Source organism: Anneissia japonica, unplaced genomic scaffold (genome assembly GCF_011630105.1).
Source record: "Anneissia japonica isolate Jap-2015-1 unplaced genomic scaffold, ASM1163010v1 scaffold287732_len518695_cov146, whole genome shotgun sequence".
Classification (NCBI taxonomy): Eukaryota; Metazoa; Echinodermata; class Crinoidea; order Comatulida; family Comatulidae; genus Anneissia; species Anneissia japonica.
In genome coordinates this window covers 216492-233742 of record NW_022755000.1, presented here as the reverse complement: position 1 = coordinate 233742, position 17251 = coordinate 216492, and the positions used below count along the sequence as shown (strand labels likewise).

Sequence of the window (17251 nt, the reverse complement as noted above, 5' to 3'; positions counted from 1 at the left end):
CCATTATTTTATGCATATTGCCATCATTAATATGATCATTGTCCTCATTATCATCCTCATGCATAACCATTCTGATTGTCAACATTGTATTATCCTTATGACCTCACTTGGAGTCACTTTTGTTTTATAATTATCCTTAATACTGTTTTTGATTATCATAAAATTAAAGAATAATTTTTTTTTTGTTATTATTGGTATTTTTTTTCAAGAATTAATATGAACATAAATTATAACATAAACATTACAACATCTTATTCATGACACCATTAGTAGTATCAGATTACCATAAAATTGCTTAATTATAGTTTGAAATATAATCTATAACGATTGTTATAATATACATATCATGCTTATAAGTACGGTACTCAATTAAAATAAATATGGCTTATATTAAATAATTTGAAGACTGTTTTTGTTTGAAGTTGATGAATAGTTGAAAGTTAAGTAATACATATGCCTACATTATTTATTATTTTAATAAGTGGTAATTAATTTCCTTTGTATATACAGAACAGTAATATAGATATAAAAATATCAGTGGAGCCTAAGATACAAATATTTATAATGGTTTTGTTATGTGTACAAAATAGAACTGTAATAGTATGAAAAGAAATGATATGAAAAAAATGTTTCTCTCTATGTAGGTTCATTACACAAATGTAAAGTGCATGCATATGTTTAATCATTTGTGTCTGCGGACGTGTTACATATAATACCATAGGAGACAGATAAGTAGCATACCATTGGCTGGCTATGTAGACAACCTTTTCAATCCAGGATTGTATCAGATAGGGAATCATTTGAATGTTGTATAAATCCTCAGCAGGTCTGTGAATCCCAAAGGTGGGGGTCGTGACCCCATTTGGGGGTTGCAACCTGCTTCAGCTGATAATTCTCGAGGTCGGTGTTATTGTATGGTGATTTTTTTTTGTTGGATATTTACTAAAATGTGTATGGCGCCTGTCAGTCAGGTGATTTCCAGCCCTTTTCCTGTCATTCAGTTTAGGAAGATGCTAACATTATAACATAGGCCACGTGTTTTCGCAGTCTCCCTTTGTATCACTTTCATCATATGCGCGTAAATATATATACCAGAGTTGGCGTGAAGTAGCTTGCGATTAGATAGGCAGTATAGTACGCTCACCTAGACTTGTTGGCTGGTAGGTTAAGTAGGCATTTAGTAAAATTTGTTGTACAGTGGAGAATTAGTAAGGGGCGTATCCTATTTTTTATAAAAAATTAATTTTTTTTCAGAAAATTATCATGCTAAACTAATAGAGAAAATCAATCAAATAAAAAATCAATTTAATGAGGTGCTAGCGGTTTAGTGATTTTCCCCTTTGCACCCCTACCAGGGGCTCTTCCCTGTGATTCTCGCCCAGTTTGCACATTCACGCCCCTGTTGGATTCTCCCCTGTTGTATATGCAACAATTTGCTTTAATTTAAGCAAATGTAGATTGTCGGTAAAGATTTGCAAGTAGTTTTGAAGTAAAAGATTATAGAAGTAGGCCTACTATACTGTACAAATACTCACTATTTCTGGGCATGGTTACTGTAAATTGGCCATCAAATAAGTGTGCCGATAATATTCACTGGGGAGGATATACGTGATACATTTGGTATATTCTGTTCAAGTTGGCCTTTTTAATTGTTTTCCTTTCAATGCAAATCCTTCAATTTGGGAATATAACTCATTGTTGCATGCTCTCTCATACCTAAATCAAAATTCTTCCATTAACACGTACAAATGATGAACAGGTGGTATAATTTTATTACAAATACTTTCCATTTGTCGCTTATATTTGTAATGAATTTTCTAATTTCCAAAAGAAAAAATTAAAAATCTGTAGGCAACCTGAGATGAACCTGAGATATGTGATGTGCTACCTGACCTGTGTCAGGTAGCGGCCCCTGGGCCTGGTGTATCTAAAAAACTTGTATGGTCTTTCTATTGCCTTAAGATTAATCTCATAACCATTTTCTATACCTTTTCTTTTCCTGTTTGTCCACACCTCTTCACACCCAAAAAAAAATTATCATCTTGTAGATATGAGTACAAGAGACCATTTGCAATGAACTGTAAATAAATGGAAATGATGATATAAATATTAAACTTGGTATAAATTATTATTTAAGTGTTTCGTAATAAATTGTATAGGCCTAATTAAATCAATACCCAATAAATGGAAAGTATAGGCCTATATATATAGACAGTATAAGCGAATGCATTATAGTTGAGACTGGCCTTAAGAATGGTGATAAATAGATTTGGAAGATTTTTGTTTTCTTAATTTTTTTTTCTTTATATCTTTCACAGGTGAACCCGAGTTCAAATATGTCGGCAACATGCACGGTAACGAAGTGGTTGGCAGGGAGATGCTCTTAATTCTGATACCCTACCTTTGTAAAGAGTACATTAAAGGTACACCATCTATCAGGCACCTGATTAACAACACTAGAATCCACATTATGCCAACGATGAACCCTGATGGATATGCCATTGCTCTTGATGAGGTAGTGTCAAACTTTATTTTAAAAACCATGATTCTGATGTCTCTATCAGATATTGTACTATATTTCTTCCAGCAACAACACTATATTTAGCATTGATTGCATTTCAAAATAATTTAAAAAAGTGTTGTGAGCATGAAATTTGAAACAGCTTTTCGATTTCTCCTTACCAATATCCTGTACTCTGTTTTTTTAACTACATCCCACGCATGCTCTAATTTTGATTATTTTATGTTCACTATCATGTTTATCAGGCAAAAAAAAAAATGTGTTGCCCAAACACAGTGGCATATGGGAATCTTCCATTTTTTTTTTACTATTGGACTAATTCTAGCATTCAGTTTCCCTTACAATTTGTTAAAAAAAAATAGGGCTATATACAATCAAGTTTAATCTAATTTATTTAAATTTAATTTTCTGTGTGGTTTGTGTTAGGCTATAAATAGCTTGACAAGTGGCCTTTGGAACTGCAGTGCTCCTTCCTGGTAAACAAAAAAAAAACTGTTAAAAATACATTTTGAATAGATTAATTTCATTTATTATATCATATTACGAAAAACAACATACAGAGAAGGAGAGTGAAAGATATAAAATTTTTTTTTAAAGAACACATTTTATAAGAACACCGAGACTGAAGTTGCTTAAAAAATAAGAACAAATTAAGGCTGAGAAAAAAAACCAACAAATCTTAAGTATGCAAAATAAAAACATTTTGATAATGAAATTGGCAAATCACACTGAGCCTGGGCAAAATTTTACTGGTTTTCATATTTTTTTAATGTGTACATCTGGAATAACCTTCTAAATACTAACACAGAATATTCAAGATTCATGGTCAGTTTGGACAAGTGAAAAAATATTTTTTTGTCTAATAATAAATACTATTTATAAGGTTTCCTTCTAAAAAGACCAGAGTACCATGCTAAACTAAATATCTATTCTTTAGGATCTTACACTTTTACTATAGCCAATCCCATGCTCATGTAAATACAAAAAATCAAATTAAGATCAATCTTATTTAAATAACCAGAGTATGCAACCTATTAGCCTAAACAAGGCATTCCAACTTTCAATGAAAAAAAAATCTCTTAATACTCCTGTGTATTGTTATCCAGGTGACCTAGGTGTTAATTAACAAGGTGATGTTATTCATATTCACATCAATCATAGCCCATTTGTAATTAACACTGTTTCCCAATGGTCATCACCCACTGTGTTCCTGTTTTCATTCATGGATCGAGGATGCAAAAAAATAATTAAAACCACCATGTTGATCAGGAATGCCATTAACCTACAATACAAACCCTAGAGCAATTTAAAGATAACACGTTTTTAATATACTTCTCTACGAATATGAAATAAGTTAATCACTTTTCATTGGGGTATTCCAGGCGCTTACACCCACCTTGAACCAATCAGATTCTTAAACTTTGTTCTTTAAGTTTGAAGCCCTTTGTTAGGAGTTTGGAAGACTTTCCCCACAAAGTAACATACTTCCTGATCACTTTCATGATTTTTAATTATAAAATCAAATTTAATAAACGATAATAAAAAAAAGGGAGGTAGAAGGATGACTGTACGTGTTCTTTATAAACTATGTTGTATTATGAGTAAGCTCCATAGGCACAAGTTGAGACTGAACTTATGCTCTTGGGATTGTAGGCAAGGCACCCTTGTTACTAATCATTCACGTTCATAACCACCTTAGCTACAGCAACTCCAGTACCTATATCCTTCCAGGCTTAGACTGTCTTAGCAAAGGCAAGGTCGATCATTTAAAGATTTGAAGTTTCCTTGCACCTGTTGTCATATTTATATATCACTTTTTGGAAATACTGTAATAATAATATTTTATTTTAATAAAATTATTATAATCGTTAAAAAATAAGTATAAATATGAAATGTAAAATTTAGTTTGAACTTTAAATTCAAATCGGTTACTAAATTTGAACATTACATAGGCAATAATATAAGTAGTAACTGTACATAATTTCCTTCTTTTTCAGTACAACAAAGAAAATATTGATTTGTTTATCCCCTAATATAAAGTATTTATTTTTGCTCTTAGAGTATCTTTGGAAGCAGTCTAGGAGGTGCCAATTCCATCCATATAAAAAACACAATGTTGAAGTGCAACATTTTTAATAACACTATAAATTTGAGGCTTGCAATATCAAATGTTAAACTGATTAATTAACATAATTAGCAAAATTTGTGTACTTTAGTACATAATCCATACATACATTGCCTTTGGCAACAGCAAGTCGATTCCAATGACCCATTATTTTAAAGCTTATGATATGGAGAATAAAATATGAATATTAAAAAAAATCATTTTTTTGTTCAATCACTGATGTTGTTTTTGGCATGGCAAATCCCCATTTGGTGATTACCAATTTCAATAGGGATGGTCATTAATTGATGTTTCTGGGAAAGATATCGATGCTCTTATAACAGAACCTTTATGATTTTTTTTTGTTTGCTTAACTCACTGCAGCTCAACTCCAATCCGGAGGTATTATATACAATGCCGTAGCCAGGATTTTCAAACAGTTTACTTTTTCAAACAGTGTGGAACAATATCAGGGTGGAGGTACTTTACGCGTAAATTCAAACAATGTGAACCCATTTTATGCAAAAATATTAAAAATCTGGACCCATTTTCTTAAATTTTAGCCATTTTAAGCAGAATATCAGAAATCTGGACTCATTTTATGCATAAAAGTACATAATTTTGACCCATTAGAAAAGTTGGGTGGAACTGTGCCAACTGTCCCAATAGTTGGCTACGGAATTGGTTATATACTATCAGCATATATATATATATATATATATATATGAGTAATTTCACAGTAAATGGACATGATAACCTAACATTTTCATGGAAAAATAGAATACAGATGATTTTGGCTAAACTCTGTGGAACAGAACATATGATATCAATGTTTTGGAAAAGGGTTATTATAAGATAGTTAAATTATCTTTTCAAAAGAAATATGCATGTTTGTATTTTAATACACTACAAATCCTATTCCCATGTAACGGACGAACAGGATTTTGACATACATTTGGGTCAATGACTTTCCATTGTGGATGCACCAAAAATAAAATGCATGATTACCATTTTTTTTTTATATATCTTACTGTATATATTCACTAATTTTATAAACATTTAAAAGTAACAGATATATTTCTTTTTTAGGAACATTGGGCCATTTTTAACTTCCTAAATTGTTTGACATACAATGTTACATCCGTTACAAAAACCATCAAATTGCATATTTTTTTAATAAAAAAGGGTTTTATTTTTCTTTCTAGTGTTTTATCTTATTAGTTTCCAATATATTTCTTATAGAAATAATGAATCAATCCTTATAATACAATTTAAAAAAAAATATCCTACATCTAATTTTAGACATTTTTGTATGGTGAAATATGGCTAAAAAGTATGTCAATTTATCATTATATTTTTTACTGTGAATTGTGTGATCATGAAATGATTTTTAATATGTATACTCATTGATATGATAATAATACTAAGAACTGGATGCACACATCAATAGCAGGACTACCCACAAGCTAAAGGCTTCTGAATTACATGTCAGAAAGCCAATACAAAGCAAAGCCAATACAAATCATTTGTGTATTAGTTTAGCTCCTCACTTATTATAAATCCATGCTATCAAAAACAAGAGAACATAGTCTAATGAGTTCATAACAATAAAAAAAAATGGGTTAAATATGAGAACAAGTGATCGGAATTAGACTACTCCTAATGGATTTGACCACAACCTTATCTAAGTCTCTCCAGAGGGATGTCGTTAAGTGATTATATGAAGTTGATAATAGTACAACAAAAAGTGCTATTGAGTTACTGAATAAGAATGATTGTGACTATTTTTTATGTCTATGTCAAAACAGTTGGATTTCTTTCCTGAATTTCAGTTTAAGACAAAAGGAACAAACACCTGGACTGTTGGACGTGCTAATTTCAATGGTATAGATTTGAACCGTAACTTTCCAGACATGGACAAAAAATTTTTCGCACTCCAGAAGTCGCATTCCGGTCCAAATAATCATATCACCATGACAATGAGAGAAATTGGACACTTGGTAAGTTTTAGATTGTTATGCATGAATAATATTTACATATTTATATATAGTGCTTGGTTATGTTCGGAATAAGAAATAGAGTGGTGATTTGTGGTCTTCAGCTCATTAATCTGCCAATCTTTTGGAAATGTAAACTTACTGTACACTAGAGTACTGTAATGTACCGTGGGATCTCGCCCATGTCAGCTACAATAATGACAATTAAAAACTCATAAAAAACATAGAAAAAACATACAAAAGCTATCCTGAACGTACTTGTGAACTTCGATCTTTTGATGAAACACCATAAAATGTGAGCCTTTAAATACCAATAATTTTCTTTCTAAATTTATAATGTTAATTTTTTTTTTTTTTGACAACACATTTCATAATTTTCCAGCTTCAAAAAGAGACACAGGTAATCTTAAATTGGCTCACAGAATACCCATTCGCTCTTTCGGCAAATCTTCACGGCGGTGATCTCGTCGCTAATTTTCCGTTCGACTCCAGTAAAGATAATCAACCTCATTATCAGAAATGCCCGGATGATGCAGTCTTTATTGAATTAGCAAAATCATACTCGGAGGCCCATGCCGAAATGTCAGATGAGAATCGTAAACCGTGCGACATGACTGAAAAAGTATTTGATGACGGCATCACAAATGGAGCTGATTGGTACCCAGTACCAGGAGGTGGGTACGGTTCATTGTTAGGCTCTTTCATAAATATTAACATCTGTATATTTTTTAATGTTTGTATATATGATTTAAATGATTAAATTTACAACATCAAATAATTTTACTACATTATATATAGTGAAAAAGAACAAATTTTAGTTTTGAAAAATATCAAGTCAATATTTTTTGTTTCATTTTAAGGTTATTTTTTATTTTAATAACTTATATTAGTGGCACACATATAGATTATGGTGCATAACAAAATTAAGTTGTAAAGTAACATAAAAGTAATGTAAATATGGTTTAAATAAAACTCTAAAAGAAAACCAACCAAAAACTTAAAATTTCTGAGATGATATATACAGTAGGCCTATAGTACGTGTTGCAGTCATAGAAAATACAGTTATTTATGATTTATTATAAATATGAACACATTTTGTGTTGTATATATTTGTGTAATCCTTTTGGCTAGCAACATTGTGGCGAAATCTTTAATGCAACTTTTGAATAATCCTACTGGGTGTTGTCTAGAATTTATATGCTTATGAAGTTTATTTTTTTATTCTGTCTTCCTGAAGACAAAATGTGATATAATATCATATCTTGTATATCAAAAAATCTATCAAAAAATGTATTGAATGCTGACCTGCAAAATGTTCATTGACCTTGTTAAGTATTCTCACAGGGAAATGTTGATGCCAGAAATCCATTCCCCTTTGTTTAAAAGTAATTGAGACAAAAGTCTACACTTACGAACATAAGAGTTCTTCATGTTTTTCATAAGTGATTCGGGACAGAATGGCATGTATGAAAAGTAAAACTGGAAATAGACCAAGTGCACTTCAGTTGTGAGCATCGCTTTATTGTGAAGTGAATGTAAACAAGTGAATGAACGGGAATGGAACTGAACGTAGAATTAATTGCGCTATATGCACATAATGATGGTGAATTGTGACATTAGAGAGTCTGTGAGATTACCCTCTGACGTAAGATATTGCTTATGAATTTCAAGCATGTTTTTGAAAGGTCTTTGAAAGGTTGATAATTTAGTTATTTTTGACACAGTAATGCTAAAGTGTTTAATGATTGATATATTTTGTCTTTGTGTTCTGTGATAATATTTAACCATTGAAGATTGGAAATTGGTAATGAAAATAACGATGATGATGATGATGATGATGATGATGATGATGATGATGATTATGGTAGTGATGTTGATGGTCATGATAATGTTGGTCGTGGTGGTGGTGATGGTGAATGATCATGATCATGATGATAATGCTGATGATGATGAAGATGATGATGGTCAATGTCCTAACCAGGATTTTTATAACAGTGCTGGACAATATCATGGTGGACCCACTTTGCGCGTAAATCCAAGTAATGTGGACCCATTTTCTATAAGTTGGACCCATTTTACACAAAAATATGGAAAATCTGGACACATTTTCTAAAGAGTGTACACATTTTAGGCAAAATATTAGAAATCTGGACCCATTAATAAAAAAGTGGACTCATATTATGCATAAAACTGCATAATTTGGACCCATTTTTAAAAATGTGGACCAATTCTTTGTGGACCCATTAAAAAATTTGTTTCGGGGACTGTTCCAACTGTCCCAATAGCTGGCTACGGCACTGATGATGGTTATGCCAATGAAGATGATGATGATGATGTGCTGGTGATGGTGTTTTGTGAGTAAGCAAGATACTAAACTACCTCAGCTACATTTAATGTTTTGATGATGATGACAACAGTTTTTTTTGTTTTTGTAGGTATGCAGGATACTAACTACCTCTACACAAACTGTTTTGAAATCACTCTGGAGCTAGGATGCAATAAATTTCCGCCAGCCACAGATCTACCTCAGTATTGGGAAGACAACAAAAACGCACTTGTTAAATACATGCAGATGGTAAACATATTTATCACTGCTAATTAATATCCATAATAATATGAATAATGCTTATATAATGTATGTGTATAATGCTTTTATATAAGTACTGTGTATAATGCTTTCATATATGTACTGCATTATACAAGCCTTTAGAGAAAGTAAAATACTACTACTCATGCAGAAGAGGTTATTGTTTGCTAGTTGAAAATGGTACAGCAAGCAGCTTTCTGGGATTGATACGCCTGCTTATTATTTTATGCAGCTCACGTGATTACATACCATGGTCATTAAAACAATGTGTATGGAACGCACATCCTGCATAATAGGAAATTCATTTGTAATACCGCCATTATTGATTTGATAATTATCTATTTCCATTACATTAATCATTAAAATATAATTAATATTGTTTCAATATCAATTATAACATGAAAATTATTAACTCATTTAAAGAGATTAATTAAAATATTTTTAAATTCTAATATAGTATTGCTATTTATTTTCTTTTGCACTAGTGTAGGTATGGAAAGTAATATTTATAATGTTTTGGGACTCGGATAGTGAATAATACATGCGCTGTGACTGTGAAAAAAATAAAAAGAATAATAAGCCAAGTAAAAAAAAAGTAGTTTCTCGCCCTAATATTTTGAAAAAAGTATGACGAGGGCACTTTTCCCCCCTTTTTTTAACTCCGAGATGGCAAATCCAAGATGGTCGATGAGAAATATTTACTACTTTCTCACTTTTACCAAGCAGACACATTGAAAGCAAAGAAGCATTAGACATTATTCATAACATATGTAGGCCTATTGCCAACCAAATGAGCAATTTTATTGATGTGAGTTAGCCAAATTTTCTTACAGTTCATAAAATAAAGGAAATAAAAAAAAAGAAAAAATTGGTGAGGCAGAGAAAAAGGAAGCGTGAGTTAGCCAAATTTTCTTACAGTTCATAAAATAAAGGAAATAAAAAAAAGAAGAAAAAATTGGTGAGGCAGAGAAAAAGGAAGCGTGAGGAGGCGAGAAACTAGTATTTTTTTTTATTTAGCAAAAATATCTCAGTTAGAGTTATTCTTATTCAATTAATATCCTATTTTAATGCACATTTTTCTTAAGTAATCTCTCTAGAGATTTTAAATATTTTTCTGTTACACTTGATTGTCAGGTGCATATTGGTATCAAGGGATTTGTAACAGATGAAGATGGCTTCCCAATATCAAACGCGGCTATTAGCGTTAAAGGAATCAACCATGACATCACAACAGGTAAGATGAAGTGACATCACTACTTATGACATCACATCTCCATGGCAACCAATTTGTAGTGGAGACCTGTCTGCTGACTGGCTGACGTTAGTTGATTTATTACTTCTGAAATTATTGTTTTTAGTTTGAATTTATTCACACTTCTTACTGCAATATTTTTTTAAATAAATTGTCAGCTATAAAGCGTACTTAAAGGTCCTTCACAGTTATTTCCAAAAACCAAAAATCAGCTAGGAAAAATATAAAAAATAATAATGGTCATTTAAATAGCGGCTTTTCCTCGCGGTTACAAAGCACTTGTATCATACACAAATAAATCTTAAATCTGCTTAAAAATACAGGCTATTCAAAACTATTTTTATTTTGATTAAATAAAAGCAATAAATTTAAATGCAATAAGCACAAAATCTTCAGGAAGTCGCCATCTGTCTCCACTCTGGCGCAAAAAAAAAGAAAAAAAAAACCAAGTAAATGTATTAAATAAGGTATCACATTTCAATAGACATTTACCATATTTTATAAAATAAAATGATGATTTATGAAAAAAATATAATATTAAAAGTAAATTTACATATTCAGATATTGGGATAAAAATTAGCTATTGTTACAAAATTCAGTAAGCAATAATGTCTTTTTTTTTTTGAAGATTATTGGCGATTAAAATTTACCAGTTGAGCAACTGAAAGGGTGGGTCTATAGTTCCAGGGTCTTGGGTCTAATTAAAATTTGAACAATACGTTTTTCTCTAACCATCATAAAGCCTATGACTATGACTGTACACATTAGATTTCATGTGTTTCTGTTCTTGTTATATATTTTTAAGGAACTATAAGTTTTCAAAATATTTTAAAATGTTTTGTAAGAGTCACGACTAACCAAGTGGCACCAACTATTTCCGTGTGCATGTGCGTGTCTATTATCCACAAAACTTTCCTTACATGAAAATAACAACATAAACCAATCGATTTTGCATAATATTCTAATAAAAACTTGAAATACAGTAAACTCTTACATCAAAAGTATCCCAAAATACATGATAGAATTTGAACATTTCCAAGTCTGTATGTGTAATTATCCACAAAACGTGATGAAAACAACATAAAACCGGCCAATTTTGCATAATATTCTAATAAAAACTCAAAGTTACCTATTTTACATACAGCCACTTACGTCAAATGTACCCCCAGACATGACAAAATTGCACCTAAAAGCTGTGTAAGTCTAGAGTAGACATTAGCAGGTCATTAATTAACATGCCTTGTTAATTTCTGATCATTTGTAGCTACTGACGGTGACTACTGGAGACTATTGGTGCCTGGGATTTACCAGGTAACAGCTTCTAAAGATGGCTACTTAGCACAAACTAAAGAGTGTATTGTTGGTCAACAGTTAGCAGCCACGCAATGCGACTTTCAACTTGAATCCAACCGTGAAAGGGATATACTTCGTGAGTTGCTGAGTATCCTAAATGAGCAATAATGAAAATTTAAAGAGAAATATATATATATCAAGATCATCTATGTTTAAGCAAAGTACATAAAGACATGATAACACCCACCACTATATTTTTTTTATTATAACTGCCAATTAAGTTTTTGACTATTCTGCATATGTAAATCAATAACTGCATAATCATAAGCTGCTATTACAAGTGTATGAGGGTATGCATAAAATGCACAAATAATATTATAATTTACAGTTGTATATTCATAACCTTGTAATTACAAGTAATGAATACGCATAATGTTCTTGCATATTCATATGTTTATATAATTATAAGCATATAAAGTTTACGTGTAAAACATTACTTGACAAAATTGGATATGTAAATTTGTAATTGTTTACGTATTATGGACACAAAACGTTACTTATTTCAAATCAAAAATTTGTGACTGAAGTACAGTTGATGATTAAGATGCGATACTGTTGTGAATGATCAATCGGATCCATGAGAAATGTTCATCTTGTACTGAAGGGTGGCCATATATACCGATATCTCATAGACAGCAACTTTAAGTCTCTAAACTTACAGATTGCTTTATCTTGTGATATGCCTAAATATAGTCATGATGACATCACATCATGACCATATATAGGCATATCATGACTATATCTGGGCATACAACAATTTTTTGTTAAAGAAAAGTTGATAATCTGGACAGAGCTTTACCAATATCATCAAAATTATTTAAATCAGATCCCTCAGGAGAACATTACCAAAATCTCATCTAAAAATAAACACGCTTCCCTCAATTATCTGAAAATTTTATTTAAATTCAGATTATTTTTTCATTAAACGCGCATCAACATGTCAGTGGCTGGGTACACTTCAATGAGTACAGCTCGTAACCAGTCGCACCAAATAAAAATAACAATCCCTGCAGAATTCGCAAGATTTAATGGTGATATCTCCTAATGTTTGATGTCTCTTTAAAAATAATATATTTTTAATGGCGAGAATCTTGGAAATCAGAAGTGTGAATGACGTGTATAGAGGTGTGGAGAAGTAAATGTATATTTGTCGTGCTGTCTGTCTGTCTGTGAATCTGACCACTGAGTATTAGTTACCGAATTAGTTTCCCCATGTAATTACTAGAACGGAACGATGGCACTTTGAGAGCAAAGCTACACATAATGATTTTGTAGTACCGTACTAAAACTATTTTGCCTTAAACATTTAAATTTACAGTGGCGTATCCAGGAATTTGAAATTGAGAGCAGAGCTACATATAATGATTTTGTTGTACCGTACTAAAACTATTTTGCCTTTAACATTTAAATTTAGAGTGGCGGATCCAGGAATTCAAAATAAAGGGGGCCCAGGGAGGAACTTCCACAGATGGAGGGTCTATACCACATCAGTGTCACCATGGTTGGGGCTAAAGTAAGAATATTTATCATTTTGGCACATCTAGATGGCCGCAAATAGCACTGTCAAATTTAAATATAATTTTATGTTTTTCTACATTTAAAAAAATTTAGGTGATGGGGGGAGAGGGGGAGGGCTGTGCCAGCTGGCCATTGTTTGGATCCAGCACTGATTATTAAAAATTATCTTTATGTATCAATGCTTATAATTTCAAATAGTAATATAAATTCTCTTATGAAATATAGACCTATATTTTTTTCCACATCTATACTATGACAAAATGATACTAATTCTGGTCTATCGTTGATAAAACTTATCAGCTATTACCATCAATTATTTTTACTATCATTATGAACATGCAAATTAATGTCCATACACTGAATGATTATTTAATATATAATTGCATGATTATAATTGATTTAATATACTGGTCATACCATATTATGGTCTGACCAGTCAAGTCCAGTTATTAATATAATTTATTATCATGTGGCAATGTGTAGGCAGAATCCGAACCAGTGACCTTCTCGCCCTCGTAACAAAAACGTATGCAGAAGTAATGGATTATTAGATCGTTTAGATGTGAATTCTCAGGAGAAACCTAAACATATCCTGCAAATAATAACTGCTCAGATATTTAATAACAGTTCCTTGCATAATGCAAGAAGTCTAGGTGCTGTTCATAAAATTTATTAATTCAATTATAATTTGTGATAAAATTCAATTACAATACAATACAAATCTTTCTTTATTCTGGAATGCTCTTTCAATACAATTGACATACTAGTCTCCTAAGATGTCCAGATTTGGTAAAAATATTGCTATTTCATAAATGAAAGAGAAAGTGACATAATATAGCTGGGAATGTTAATTGGGTATCCATGTAAATTTTGTGTCTGCAAAACTTCAATAACGTCTGCAAGACGTCAATATCGTCTGGTTGCCTATACTGCCATTCACGAAATACAGTAGGATCTGTGACTAAATACATGCTTGTAACCGTGAATTGCTATAAAATTAATAAAAAGTTATGTCAATGAATACATTTTTTCTAATTTCATCATCAAATTTCACAATTTAAAGGACAAGCAACAATAATATATTTCATTTTATTACTTAACCAAAAAAAGAGTAAATATAAGGAAGATGATGTTGGAATCAAATGGTATATTTAAAAATTTGTCAAATAAATTTAACAATTAAATTATGAAAAAAGTAATTTTGAAATTTATGGCTTCAAGTTATTATAGGTTCAAAGTATTTATTCTTTCTCAACAAAGAGTGTCTCATCACACCAAACAGTTTTATTGTAAAATGACAAGTTTTATTATTTTAAATTAATTCATTAATTATTCAATATTTTGATTGAAAATTCACCTAAAAATGTATTGGATTAGTATAAAATATTAAATTGAAAAATCATCTTTTGATGAAAATTTAAGGAATATTCTATTTACAATGAATGAAAGCGAAAATGAATTCAATTCCCAGATGATTTTTTTGTCAATTAAGTCGGCTGGTCTTGGCTTGATTCTCAACCGGAAAGAATTCCCATGTATGGTGGTTGTAAACATTTGCTTCTAGCAACAAGGTTGTTGACGAATTCGATCATTACTAAATAATTCCCTTTTCTAATTAATATTCAAAACAGGGTTGTTGAGTGAGGTATTTTCAATCTATATTTATCACAACTTCCTGTCTTTCGTGCGTTGTCAAGGTGATTCATGTATGGTGAAGCGTCACACTATTGTTTGGATTTAATCCTACAAAATTGACGGGCTTATAATAATGAAACTAAAACTCTGCTCTCTCAACATTGACAGTATGTGAAGAAGACATAACCTACTGTTACCTCGTAATCAGTTATAGTCAAAATATTTTTCATATATAATAAATAAAACCATTTATTTATTATTGAATAGATATATACAATTTCGTCTAATGAATGTACTGATGACTGGAATTCATGTAATCTTAGATGTTTGGTGCATTAATAATGTTAAAGGACAATAATTATCAGAAGATGTAACAAGAATTGATTTAAAACCTAGACATATTTATTTCAAGGGTTGATATATTTTTTAATTATTTTTTTTTTACAAATAAATGAACATTACCAGCAACTACAGCAGAATGTTCATAAATTCACCATTTTACGTACAAGAATATATTTTTTTAATTTTTGTGAGGGACTCTAGAGGGCAGTATAATCAAATAAGATGACTTGATGTAATACTGTATACACGTGGATTCTGTGATTTTGTAAAACAAAATCATCAAGTATATCTGACACCACTTTTATTTAGCTCTATGATGTACTGTATTATTGTTTACTCCCTATTGTAAGAATACTTTACTGCCATGCAAGTTTAAACAATGGGAATATGTTTGTAAAATGGCTGGCGTTTTTCAATTCATGTAGTCATACTTCCAAGAATACTGTTCATGTATCAAAATATATGTAACATGATGCTGCTGCTGCCACTTTTAGCATGATGGTGGTGGATTTGTGCTTGTGTACAACCCATTTTGGAGAAAAAATACAGTACACAAATACCCCTGTTATGATGGATTATAGAACTTTCACCAAAACCTCCCCTTGGATAATGAATGTTGCATGAGGTCACACAAAATGATAACCTAAACATATAATGTGTTTGTGGGGCAAAGAAGCGCTTATTCCTATTGCCGTTCTGATTGGTCAATTAAGTTTGATTGACACTCGGGAAATTTCCATTAAGTCTGGGCCTACTTAAATATCAAATATACTCTATTAATTATACGTCAATCATGACATCATCACTGCAACTCCCAATGTTATTTTCCTATCCCAACCGTGCACTAATTTTTCATTAGTGCATGTTTTGCTTGATATCTATTTAGTGATGAATTGTATCATCATACAGATATATAAATATGGAATTATAAATCAATTTAGTTTCATAAACAATGTATGTTTTTTTTCTTGGCTTTAATGTACTTTAATGATGCTTAGTGTAGTTAATGTTGGTGTGTAGATCTTTGGTGCAATAAACATTTCCACGCTGTTATAAAGTTAGGAAGAACAATTTAATTTCTGTTGAAATTGTCACTCTTCTAAAGATGTATTTTCACATTTTTTTTAACCGACAGTTCTGCTAATTATTATGCAGGAACTAACGTTGGGTGATCAGAGCCCAAAATCAGAAAATATTGTGTGCATTCCATATTGTCTGTGATGTTTATATATTAAATCATATATGATTGTTAAATGTTGTATAATTGTGTAATTATTTTATTCAACAAAAACTTCATTATTTAAAAAAAAATTATTATTTTGTTTTAAATTATAACATTTTTATTTAATTGTTTTTTAATTTAAAATATCTGGAAACATAATTATTTTAATGTAATACTACCTCTTAAGCAATTCTCACACTATCACGACCTACATGCACCGCGATCAGTATACGACCGACACCGACCAGTGTGAGAGCTGCTATGAGCAACTTGCTCGTGTAGAAGAGAGGGTCGTCAATGGTTGCAGAGTTTTCAACATGTTGAAAAAATATAGTGGTCGGTACTGGTCGCGATAATGGAGGAGACAAGCTTTAATACGTCTCAATGCGCTCTAAAGATGGTAGCAAGAACTTTTAAATGAAATATGTATTGCCAGGAGCATCCAAATACTATGGCTTATCTCAAAATTGAGCACTTCCTAGATTTTTATAAACTTCATATAAAAACAAATAAATTTCAATTCAAATTTTTATCGCTGCATATGCCATCATGGGGATCAATCTGCTCAACGTAAATACATGACACTAAAAATACAAAAATGATAACACTGTATACTAAAAATATTTATCCATGGGTAGAGAAATATTTCCCCATTCTAACTGCATCAGGAGTGCTGGGGTACGGATGTCATTCAACTCATGATCCTTATTAACTTCCACA

At 31.2% G+C, this 17251-nt stretch overlaps 1 protein-coding gene across 1 annotated transcript in view; it reads left to right on the top strand.

The window, feature by feature from the left end:
• The window catches only part of LOC117123311 (carboxypeptidase E-like), a 37570-nt gene extending 21007 nt beyond the window's left edge, over positions 1 to 16563 (top strand). Inside the window, exons 2-7 of the mRNA XM_033269195.1 lie at positions 2319 to 2515; positions 6458 to 6625; positions 7005 to 7296; positions 9058 to 9197; positions 10344 to 10443; positions 11726 to 16563. Coding sequence (XP_033125086.1) covers positions 2319 to 2515; positions 6458 to 6625; positions 7005 to 7296; positions 9058 to 9197; positions 10344 to 10443; positions 11726 to 11922 — 1094 coding nt within the window. The 3' untranslated portion in view covers positions 11923 to 16563. The remainder of the gene's footprint in view (positions 1 to 2318; positions 2516 to 6457; positions 6626 to 7004; positions 7297 to 9057; positions 9198 to 10343; positions 10444 to 11725) is intronic.
• The last annotated feature ends 688 nt before the right edge of the window (positions 16564 to 17251 follow it).